Consider the following 11660-nt stretch of genomic DNA (forward strand, 5'->3'; position numbering starts at 1 on the left):
ATAAATTACTTCATTGTTCACCTTTATCTTTGAAGCTAAATATTCCCAACTGGTGCTTTTCCGGCTTTTTGGTCACAAGACAGATTTTTTTTTTACAATAAAAACAAATTTCATGCATTGGAAATTATGGATTTCAATTATATTGACTCTTACCACAAATTTACTTAAAGACTGGCAAAATTTGATTTTGTTTGAAATTAAGAAAAATGTGTCATTTCAATTTATCTAAATCTTCTCTTCAATTGATGAAGGTTTATTCTCTCCAAAATTTGAGTCTTGCTCATATTTTTACTTTCATTGAATTTTATAGCCGGCTGGTCCTATTTGTTAACTTTCCACAAACAGAATATAATACCCCCACTCTTCGAGTTGAGTCTATATTTCATTCACCTTGTCCCTACGTCCCTTCATCCATGTTCATTTCAGGTTATGTATCTTTTACTTTTAGCCATTATTTCTATGATTGTATTGTGTCAGATTTGATAAAAATATAACATGTAAACACTTTGTAACTCCTGTAAAATAATGAACTAATAAAGGAAATGCACTTGTTCATTATATTGCAGGGAATTGCTATGGAAGTTTTTCTATCCAGCTGACTACCAAGCCATGGTACCCACCATTGAACCTAAGCCTGGTGAACTGAGGCAATATAAAACATTTGAGTTTAGAATGAATATGTACCACAGATCTACCATTGATATACTTTTCACCAAAAATTCTGTAAGTGTCAATGATGATCATTCATAGATTTCATCATAGAATATCATCCTGAAATTTATTTGAGTTATGTTAAATCATTCCAAATTGCTGTCAATGTATGTCTTACTTAAATTGAGAGTGATTTTTGATAAATTCTATTTGTATATTATTGAAATATATTTATATAATTGGATTTAGTACATGCATTTGCATATTTCTTCCAGAAATTTTTATGATTGATTCATTATTGTGAAAATTGCGACGGGATAGGTTTTGCACAAATAAAAACTTGCATTTTAATTTTGAAACAGTAATTAGTATGCAGCAATTCCTTAAATCACTAATAATTAATATGGCATTTTTATGCCCCACCTACGATAGTAGAGGGGCATTATGTTTTTCGGTCTGTGCATCCTTCTGTTCGTTCGTTTGTCCGTCCGTCCGTCCGTCTGTCCTGCTTCAGGTTAAAGTTTTTGGTCAAGGTAGTTTTTGAAGAAGTTGAAGTCCAATCAACTTGAAACTTAGTACACATGTTCCCTATGATATGATCTTTCTAATTTTAATGCCAAATTAGAGTTTTGACCCCAATTTCACGGTCCACTGAATATAGAAAATGATAGTGCAAGTGGGACATCCGTGTACTATGGACACATTCTTTTTTGGTATCTCAATGCTTGGAGTTTTTTCTGATAAAATAAAAAATTACAAAAAAAATAATATGGCATTTTTCAACAATTGCATAAAAAATGCACACACAAATCTCTTAATTTATATATACAGTATCCAAATTGTTTCCAGATTATGAAACAACAGTTAAAAAGAAACTTTTCACACACACCATCTGTAATTGTTAAATTTCTCTTTTAAGGAAACACAAGCCATCCATATGAATGCCAACCCTGGATCTTACATTGAGATGAATGTTCCGTGGATGATAGCTGAGGATGGTTATGTTACAACAGTAAAGGGACAGTTTTTATTGGCAGATGCTTCCACTAGTTTACAATATAGGTCACTAATAGAGTGTGAAACTTTTGAGGTATGCACTTATATGTCTTAAAGCATTTTTGTGCAGAGAAACTTTGTTTTTTCATAGAAGGATTTACTCATCTGTAGAATGTTTTATACAGTTTTGATATCTGGTGTTGAATTTTCAAAACGGTTAGAACTTTTCTTTTTGAAGGTGTGTAGTATGCAGTGAAATTAATGATAAATGACCCTTACACTTTTTACCATTAAATCTAGATTGTGAATTTTATATGGCTTATCCAAAGTTAAAGATATATAAATCGTCATTATATGAATGTATTTCATCACTTCATTTATTGATTGATATATATCTTATAGAAGGAAACATGATTATCTTTCTTACAAAGTTTTAGATTTTAATGTGTGTGATTTTAGTCATTTTTGAGATCTTGAACTATGTAGTTATTTTTTCAAACCCTATTTCACACTAGAAGGTAGAATATAAACAAACCCAGTTTTACAGCTCGATCTGCATGAAATATAACTGGAAAAAATTCTGAACCCTTGCATACCAATATGACATATTTTCTAATGCTTTGAAATTTTCAAACCTGTGAGTTTATGTTTCAGTTTACAGTAACAGCATCATACCCACTGACATGGAACGATCACCAAGATTGGGTCTGTGATTTCATTGCTTGTAAAGCTACAGTCTTCCTCATCTTTCATCTCAAACATTTCTTTAAAGGTGAGTGCAAAACTATTTTTTGTCAAAATAAAACTGTATAGACTAAAGCTTTAAATATTACCATATTTTTATTGTTTTCCTTAGCTGAAGGCCATTTGGCGACCTATAATCATCCTGGTAGATTTAAGTTGTTGTGTTGCTGTCTCATATTGATGATTGTCCAATGTTCTACCTTTATTCGTGTGTTAAATATGTCCTTCAGGATGGGAGGATTTCAAATCTTGACAACTCTAAAAATATAACAGGAATTCAAACTGTGTTTCCAAAGAAAATATGTGTATGCATTATACTTACTACTAGAGAAGCTAATATAATGTCATAGGCTGTGCATAATACCAAGACATGAATAACTTTAGAAATTATTCAGTCTGACATACAATCTTTTAACCTTGACCACTTCTGAATGGACAGTGCATTAAATATGCCATAAATAAAAACAATAAATAGTGTGCAAGAAAAATCCAAGCAACTTTAATTAATTGTATACTGATATATGCCAATAGTTTTAATGTATTTCAGATTTAATGGAGGATTGGTCATCTGAAGAAAGACCTGATATTTTTCATTTTGTACCATACACATGGACAATCAATCTGATTATTAAAGAATTTGAACTTGTACTGCTGACCAATGAATACAACTGGATAGATACTACATCCACTCAAACAGAAAATGGTATGATTGGTTTAAAGATTTACATGTATTTGTAGTCTGTCAGATAGATCTATTGTCATCATTCAAATCATTGTTAAACTATTATATTTACTTTTTGATGTTTGTATGACTTACTTAAAAAAAAGGTACAAGGGACTGAATTTATAAAGTTGTACATGATTTTGCGGGGAAACTAAAGTAGAAGTGAGATATTGGTCCTGGTTACTTTCTGTCACATTAAAATAGGGCTTTTCCAGAATTAATTGAATGGGTGTGGGTGTGAGGGAGGGGGGGGGGGGGGTGTGTCAGAAGGCACTTTTATTAAAATTTTTTAGACAGATAGCAATATCAATTATATGAAATAATCAATACAATTTTTATGCATGTTGGGTAAAATAAAAAGTGCCTTCTCACTCCCTATATTTCTGGAATAGCCCATAGGTCAGTTTAATATTATTTCATTGTTCAAAAGGACAAAAGCATCAGACCTATATTTTTAAACTTAGTAACGTCTTCTTCAAAATAGTTGGTGTACTGTTCACTTTTAAGAAATCAGAATTTCTGTGGGATTTTGTTGGAATTTGTAAAATGACAAAGGGAAATGGTTTTCTGTACCATAGACAGGCTTAGACAATTAATTCATTTAGCTATCAGGTTTACAGGACAAAAGATCATGTTTTGAAAATAATCACTATTTAGTTTTCTATTTCTAGCACATATAGCTTTTGCTGGTCAGACGTTAGAATTATCACTGGTCCTACCATATACAGATTATCTCCCTTCCACAGTACCTATTGGTCTGGTTATAAAAGTGAGTAGAAATAACATTATTGAAAACAAATATCTTCTGTTTTTATGCCCCATCTAGGGGCATTATGTTTTTCGGTCTGTTCGTCCATTCATCCGTTCGTCCATCCGTCCGTCCGTTCATCCATCTGTCCCGCTTAAGGTAAAGTTTTTGGTCAAGGTAGTTTTTGATGAAGTTGAAGTCCAATCAACTTGAAACTTAGTACACATGTTCCCTATGATATGATCTTTCTAATTTTAATGCCAAATTAGAGTTTTGACGCCAATTTCACGGTCCACTGAACATAGAAAATGGTAGTGCAAGTGGGGCATTCGTGTACTATGGACACATTCTTGTTAGCTTTATTTTGAATAAGAACCTTTCAAGGTCTCCTTGAGAAAAGGGCTGCTGTTAACAATGGTTAAGTATTGTCATTACTTTGCATCTTTTAAAATTAAGGCTTAGTATATTTTTCCTTGAAACTACTTTTATATCTATTTGACTCAAATTTTTCCTGTATTATCCTACTTTTCAGATTTTTGCCTAACAACATCTACAGGTCATACTACGACCTTCAATAATGACCATTTCTGTAAGGTAAACCATTAAAGGTTCCTTAAAAACAAAATGTAATAAATCTTAAAGAATATAATGGCCTACTTTTAAAAAGATTAGTATAAATGACTTTAAATTGATAATAAGTGAGTCACAAAATTTATTGTTGTATACTGAACATGATGTAAAATTCTAGTTATCTTTCATATATTTTAGGGAGAGAATGCCTACTGTAGATTTTACCTACCAGAGTCTAACACAAGTAGACAAATTGTTTTGGCTATATCTAAAAACATGAAAATAATGGACAGGAATGGGAAAATAATAGAGAAACCCTTCAAACCAGATAAACGTCAGTGGAGAAGGTTTACAGAAGAAAGGTAGGATTCATTGAAAGGATAAGGCTTAGAAATGATATATCTAGTTTGTATAATCCAAATAGTCAATATGCAGATGCAGATCCAGGATTTTGAAAGGGGGAACCAACTAAAAAAGCAAACCTTAGGAGTGGGACTTGTAAAAAGTCTATGCATTTACGATATATGTAGCTCTATAAGGACTGGGTTCAAATTGTATTCATTATTTAAAACATATATTCTTGCATATTTTTAATAGATTAACCTTAGTTTCATCAATAAGTATCATTTATCAGACAGTTTTTATACGACCGCAAAAAAAATGTGCGGTCCTATATTGGTATCACGTCGTTGATGTCCGAAGACATTTGGTTTCCAGACAATAACTTTAGTATATGTAAATAGAAAAATATGAAATTTAAACATAAGGTTCATAACCACAAAAGGAAGGTTGGGATTGATTTTGGGGGTTATGTTGTAACAGTTTAGGAATTAGGGGCCAAAAAGGGGCCCAAATAAGCATTTTTCTAGTTTCCAGACAATAACTTGTGGAAAGGTGTATGGATATCTCTGAAATTATACCACAAGTTTCCATACCACAAAGGGATGGTTTGGATTGGATTTGGGGGTTATGGCTCAAACCGTTTAGGAATAAGGGGCAAAAAAGGGTGAAAAACAAGGGTTTCCTGGTTAATGGACAATTACTTAAAAGTACAATGTTATGTTTGGATTACCTCCCTTACACTGCTTTTAAATTATGTATAAAGAAATGTTGTATTATCTTGAGGTGATTAGCTGTCAATTTATTTTTAGAAGTTACTATTAAAAATGCTGATTAAGGAATATCAATTTTAGCCATGATTATGTATGTCATTTTCTATTTTAAGACTTTTATGATGTATTTAAAGGGGTAATTATGGTTGCAAACTCTATTGGAAATTTGAATTGAGATTATGACCATATCTTGAGGGAAAGATTTTATTTTTGAAAAAGGGTGGGGGGAGGTGAAAAAAAAAATTGGGGGGGGGGGGGGGTAAAAAAGAAATTGGAGGGGTGGGGGGGGGGACAAGTTTTTCTCATTTGTTTTTCTCATTTCAGATTTCAGAAATTAAAAAGAAAATTTCTTCAAATATATTTTTTTTTTTTTGCAAAAAAAGGAGGGGGGGGGGGGGCAATTTGCAACAGCATAGTGTATTGCACAAAAGCAAAAAAATGAATATAAATTCAAATCATATAACCAATTCTAAGTTCTTTGACTACAGTTATTCTGTGTCAGAAACCTATTATGTGTCAAATATTTAATTACAATCCAAATTCAGACCTGTATCAAGCGCGAATATTGTGTCCATTTTTGCCCCAACTGTTCAGGTGCGCTCGACGAAGCAATTTATTATGACAGTTTTTTGTATTTCAATAAATATGTATATTTCCAAATAATTTAAAACATGATTGTCCATGAGATGTGGGGTAAATATCAATAAGAAAGAAATGCAAAAAACAGGTTAAACAAAAATATACCAAATGCAATTTCTAGGACTTGACTGCGACTGGTGGGTATGTTGACCTAATGACATAGTCAATGCAATTTCTAGGACTTGACTATGACTGGTGGGTAAGTCGACCTAATGACATAGTCAATGCAATTTCTAGGACTTTTTGACTATGACTGGTGGGTAAGTCGACCTAATGACATAGTCAATGCAATTTCTAGGACTTGACTATGACTGGTGGGTAAGTCGACCTAATGACATAGTCAATGCAATTTCTAGGACTTGACTATGACTGGTGGGTAAGTCGACCTAATGACATAGTCAATGCAATTTCTAGGACTTTTTGACTATGACTGGTGGGTAAGTCGACCTAATGACATAGTCAATGCAATTTCTAGGACTTTTTGACTATGACTGGTGGGTAAGTCACCCTAATGACGTAAGTAAAACAATAAGTTTTGGGCTACTTGAAGTCTGATTTTTTATGCTGAGAAAATTTTATCCTTTCTGTCAATGGTGGACAAACATTCAGTAATAGACAAACACATAAAGCAGATATCTGGTCAAGCTTTTACTACATATCTTACTTCAACAACTAATTTCTTGATTAACCAAAATTACTTAAATTCCTATATAGACAAAAACAGAATCTGAACCTGCCTTTGATTTTAAATGCAGCTTCTGCTTGCCTGGTATACAATTTAAATTATTATAAATTGGAACTAATTTTGTTATAATTTTATAGTTTAAACATATTTTTTTGTTTAGAAACTGAACAAACTGATGAGACACTAGTATTACAACTTAGTAATGTCTTCTCCAGAATATAATATAATTTGATAGTATAATATAATTTTATAGTGAAGGCTGGCTTGACTGTTGGACTACTACACACGTAGCAATAAGTCTAGGATACACTTATCATCCAATGCCATTACTGGAAGATAAAATTGAAACAGAAGTCTCCACAAAAAAGAAGAAATCTGCACCAAACACACCTATCATAGAGGAGGAGATAAATATACCTATGGGACCTTTCAGTGGTAAAGTCATTAGAACAGATCCTCCTGAGGGTTTTGATCCAGCAGACATGGAACCAGATTTAATAGCATTGGAATTGGAAGTGGCTCCATCTATGTTGTGTATATATGGGTCATTACTGAGGAATTTTCTGCATGTTAAGGTGAGTTTAATCAGTATTTTTACAAGAAAGATGTGTAGGGGATATGGAATAAATGTTTTTTTAATGTTGAAATTTTGTGCTTTACTGCAGTACAGTGAATGAAAGAATATCAATTACTGTGAATTCATAAGTTTTTACAAGGGTTTTATTAAAGAAAAAAAAAATTGCAACATGAAATTTTGTTATTTTTCTAATATTAATCTGTAAGTGATTATTTGAATTTATAAAAAAATAAGGATGAAAAATTGAACTAAATATTGATGAATAGAAAGAATTGAAGCAAGAAAAAACCTACTAATAAATAAGGCTAGGTCAAGTTCATTTTGAATAGATTTTTGATTTGCCATTCTTCCTTGTGCGCTACTCATTATGAAATCGTTCCTGTCATATTAACACTTTTGCAAGTTATGACCAATTCAGACAAAATCTGTTCAATTGTTAAGAAGAAGATTTTGATGGGTGTACTGTTCTATATTAGAAATCCTAAAATGATTCTGATGGCAAGTCAAAAAAGAGGTACATCATCCTATTATTAAGGTAACAATTTATAAGACTTTCATCGAAATCTATTCACTGTTGTGGATTGGAAATGTTGAGAGGTAAATTGGCTGATATATTAACAACAAATTGTGGTATATATATGTAACTACCATTAAGCAATAACACTTCATTTGGGCCAGTCCCTTCTGATAAAAATCATCAGATTAACTTAGTGTCACCATATCTTATATATCTTTTCAGGAAAACTATTTAGGTGAAGACCAAGTATTTACTGATTTTTATGATACTCCTAAAGAAAAGAAGATGGGTGAAGCGGCTGATGGTCCCTATGTAGCTGAAGCTGAAGTGAGACCATTTGATGCTAGAGAATACCGTCCATTTGCAGTGACTGTCTCATTGGTTATTAATGATATTCATGGACATCTTGTTAAGGTACTGACATTATTGTGATGTTTTTATTAATGCGAATAATGCAACTGGTTGAGTACCGCAATAATATGAACTTGCATTTTGATACATTTATCATTATGCTTTTTTCTTGCAATTGCAATAATTAATCTTGAATTTTGATTGGTCTGACCGTCATATCAAAATCACAATAATAAATACTTGCAATAATTTCTACTTAAATATGAAATTAAATATTTTACAGCATTATTCTGTCATTAAAGAAGGTATTTAAAAAAATATTGCCAATAGAGCAGATGCTTATAGGGGCTGTTCCATTAAAACATACATGGTACCCAGGGAAGGCACTTTGAAAATGGGGTAGCCACCTGTTGAGACGGTTTTAGAATTTGACTTATATTTTCACAGTTCAAAAGAATTTGACACCAACCCATAGTTGAGATTTCAAAGTGCCTAACCTGTGTCCCATATATGTTTTGATAGAAAAGCCCTTAGACAAAATCAATCATAACACTATAGAAAGCATGATAATTGAAGTGAAACTATAATTTGATAATAGGCCCAATAAGAACAAAGATGTCTAAAGATGTCTATGCATAATAAGCATATTCTGTCTGATGTAATTGAATTTTACAGTTTACAAAGTCTAATAGTGTTATGCATAATATATATAACACTTATTGTATTGACTGAGAATAGGATAGAAATATGCATTTGGGAATAAAAATTTTCTTCACTTTTTCTAGACATTTTATAACGGTATGTGATACATAAAATCCAAGAACTTGATATCAATTTATCTTATTTTTACAGAACTGTAACATAGATGATCTACCCTGTCCCAGTATATTCCTTGAACGTTTATGTTTTGAGATGGACAAGACTTACTTGGAAACTAAATTACAATTACTTTTGTCCCCAGCTGTACTGGTAGCCAAAGATACATACCCGGTGGGTTAAGTTTAATTATAGTAAGCCTTAGGAGTCAGATAGTTTATATATACTTGCTCTAAAACAGAGCATTAGAATTTGAGCAAAATATACATGAGTTAGTATCAGTTTACATGTAGGTTCCATTTGTAAAAGTACCAGACTTGGAGCTTTAGGAGAAAAAATGTTTTTCATTTAAGTTGTTGATTTTCACAAATTTAATGGCTTTTTTAACATGATAAGCTGGATGCCATGATGTTCTTTAGTGTTAAGACCAAAACTAAAGGGAAAAAAGGAAAAATTTATTCATATCCTAACTTGAATCTTAATATTCAGTCTGTTGTGGTTATATAATTAACTGTGTGTCCAATGTAAGTTGTAAGTAGGATAGATTGTATATGTTTTACACCATCTGAATTGAAATAATGTTTGCATGTTTACAGAGAGAAGATGATAATAAGCATTTGAATGAAGGTCACCTTGGGTTGTCAGGACTACAAGTCAGAGGTCATGCTATGTTTTCACATGAAGGATTACCTATGGAAAGTGAGACTTTGGAGTATGCATGGCTGATAGAAGTTGTTATAGGAGATTTAACAGGGAAGCTGACTAGTCCACAGGTAATTTTCATATATGTAGAGCATTGTCTCTTAACAAACATTCAGTGACTTGTAATAAAGCTTTGTAAATTGATGATGATAAAAAAGGTTTTAGTATATAAATATAAACATGATGTATAGATAGATTTAACATAGAAGATATTTTTTCACTGGAACATTTGATGTGGCTGAAATTCTTCATTTCTTTCTAGAGTTTCAGTAATGTAGAGACCAGATATATAATATGAGTAAATATTTTAGAAATGCCGCAAAGGTGATTTCAAGATTCCATATTTTGTGCTGTGCTATGTTTGATGTGGATAAAATTGTCAGCGTTTTGATTTAAAGAATTTCTTGTAATGTTTGAGATTATTGAATTCACATATACACTGCAAAAATTATTAAAAACCTGAGAGGAACATATTCCAAGATATCACAAGTACTTAAATAACTAAGTAATTTATCTATTTTCAAGAAATGATAAATATAATCAATTTCTGTAATCACAATACATTGTACATGTACAACAATGTATTAGTATAAATAAACTGCCCTTGGATGAAGATGTTAGGGTAGATTAACTCACTAGGGAAAAAATTATCACCCAAGACAAAGTCACGGGTGATAATTTTTTCACCGTTTGTGTTAATCACCCTAACACCTTCATCCAAGGGCAGTATGTTTTTTATTATACTGAATGCCTTATGATTCAAGTGTGCACTATGTTATTAGAAGGACAATTGTAAAAAAACAAAGTCATAGATAAAGATAGTTTACTAATAACAACAACAAAACGAAGGAAATAATGTAGAAATAAGAATCCGTAAACCTCGGCCTGAGCTGGTGTTAATTATTCCTGATCGGCAAAATTTGGGCTCAGCGGGTGTTAATTTTAGGCATTAGCACCCGTTGCTTATATTATCACATGTTGCTATGGGTGGGTGGGGCTTATGAAAGGTTAGTGAAAATTAACAAATGCCGCATGTCCAATGAAATGAATGGATAATATAAGAAATTTGCATAAAGTATAATAAAGTACTTTACTGAGCACTTGTGGAGTATTGACTCTCCGAGTACCTTTTCTCAGATAAAACTTATTTTAATAGTCTTTTTAGTCTGTGCCTAGTCAGGCGAAATTTGTCAAGTAATATAATATTTAATTTTACTGTGGATTTTTTTAGTTTGGTTGGTATCAGTTTTCATTGTAAAGAAAGATTAACTATTTAGAGGAAGCCTAATTTTGTCATTTCATCATTGTCTCCTATCAAAGTAACTAAAAATTTTATTTCTCGAAGCATTTAAATTGGGGTTTACCCCGCCCATGACAACCAAGAAAAATTGGTATCCAGCAAAAATTAATGAATTCACAGTAGCAAAAAAAATCATCATCAGCAGTAATAAACAGTATTTGTTTGATTTTGTCCATCCATTTTTTATATGAAACTTAGATATTAATGTGATATACATTGCAGTTACAGAATTTAGTAGAATTTATCCAGACATTCATCATACTAGTTGAAGATCCAGAGAATTGTTTACAACCCTCCAAACCAAACAAACTGTGTCAACACATGTTACCTCAGCCTCAGTGTAGGATGTTACCTCAATACTCCTATCACTGTCCATTATCAGAGGACATTAAATATGAAATGGTCAGAGTGTCTGTGGATTCTATCAGCTTCTTCTTGGTAGAATCTGGGACTGCTTTAAATGTTCAGGTGAAGTATTCAACTGTTATGTCTGTTTAAAAAATAGGTCATTTTATTACATGAAATACT

General features: G+C 32.0%; 1 protein-coding gene across 1 annotated transcript in view; it reads left to right on the top strand.

The window, feature by feature from the left end:
* LOC127716121 (transmembrane protein KIAA1109-like) overlaps nucleotides 1–11660 on the top strand; it is an 84503-nt gene that overhangs the window by 6834 nt on the left and 66009 nt on the right. The window contains exons 8-18 of the mRNA XM_052222203.1: nucleotides 567–723; nucleotides 1571–1741; nucleotides 2302–2419; nucleotides 2939–3094; nucleotides 3787–3884; nucleotides 4632–4795; nucleotides 7123–7444; nucleotides 8186–8377; nucleotides 9167–9304; nucleotides 9727–9903; nucleotides 11355–11600. Of these exons, the coding sequence (XP_052078163.1) occupies nucleotides 567–723; nucleotides 1571–1741; nucleotides 2302–2419; nucleotides 2939–3094; nucleotides 3787–3884; nucleotides 4632–4795; nucleotides 7123–7444; nucleotides 8186–8377; nucleotides 9167–9304; nucleotides 9727–9903; nucleotides 11355–11600 (1939 nt within the window). The remainder of the gene's footprint in view (nucleotides 1–566; nucleotides 724–1570; nucleotides 1742–2301; nucleotides 2420–2938; nucleotides 3095–3786; nucleotides 3885–4631; nucleotides 4796–7122; nucleotides 7445–8185; nucleotides 8378–9166; nucleotides 9305–9726; nucleotides 9904–11354; nucleotides 11601–11660) is intronic.

The sequence above is a fragment of the Mytilus californianus genome, unplaced genomic scaffold (genome assembly GCF_021869535.1).
Source record: "Mytilus californianus isolate M0D057914Y unplaced genomic scaffold, xbMytCali1.0.p SCAF_9, whole genome shotgun sequence".
Classification (NCBI taxonomy): Eukaryota; Metazoa; Mollusca; class Bivalvia; order Mytilida; family Mytilidae; genus Mytilus; species Mytilus californianus.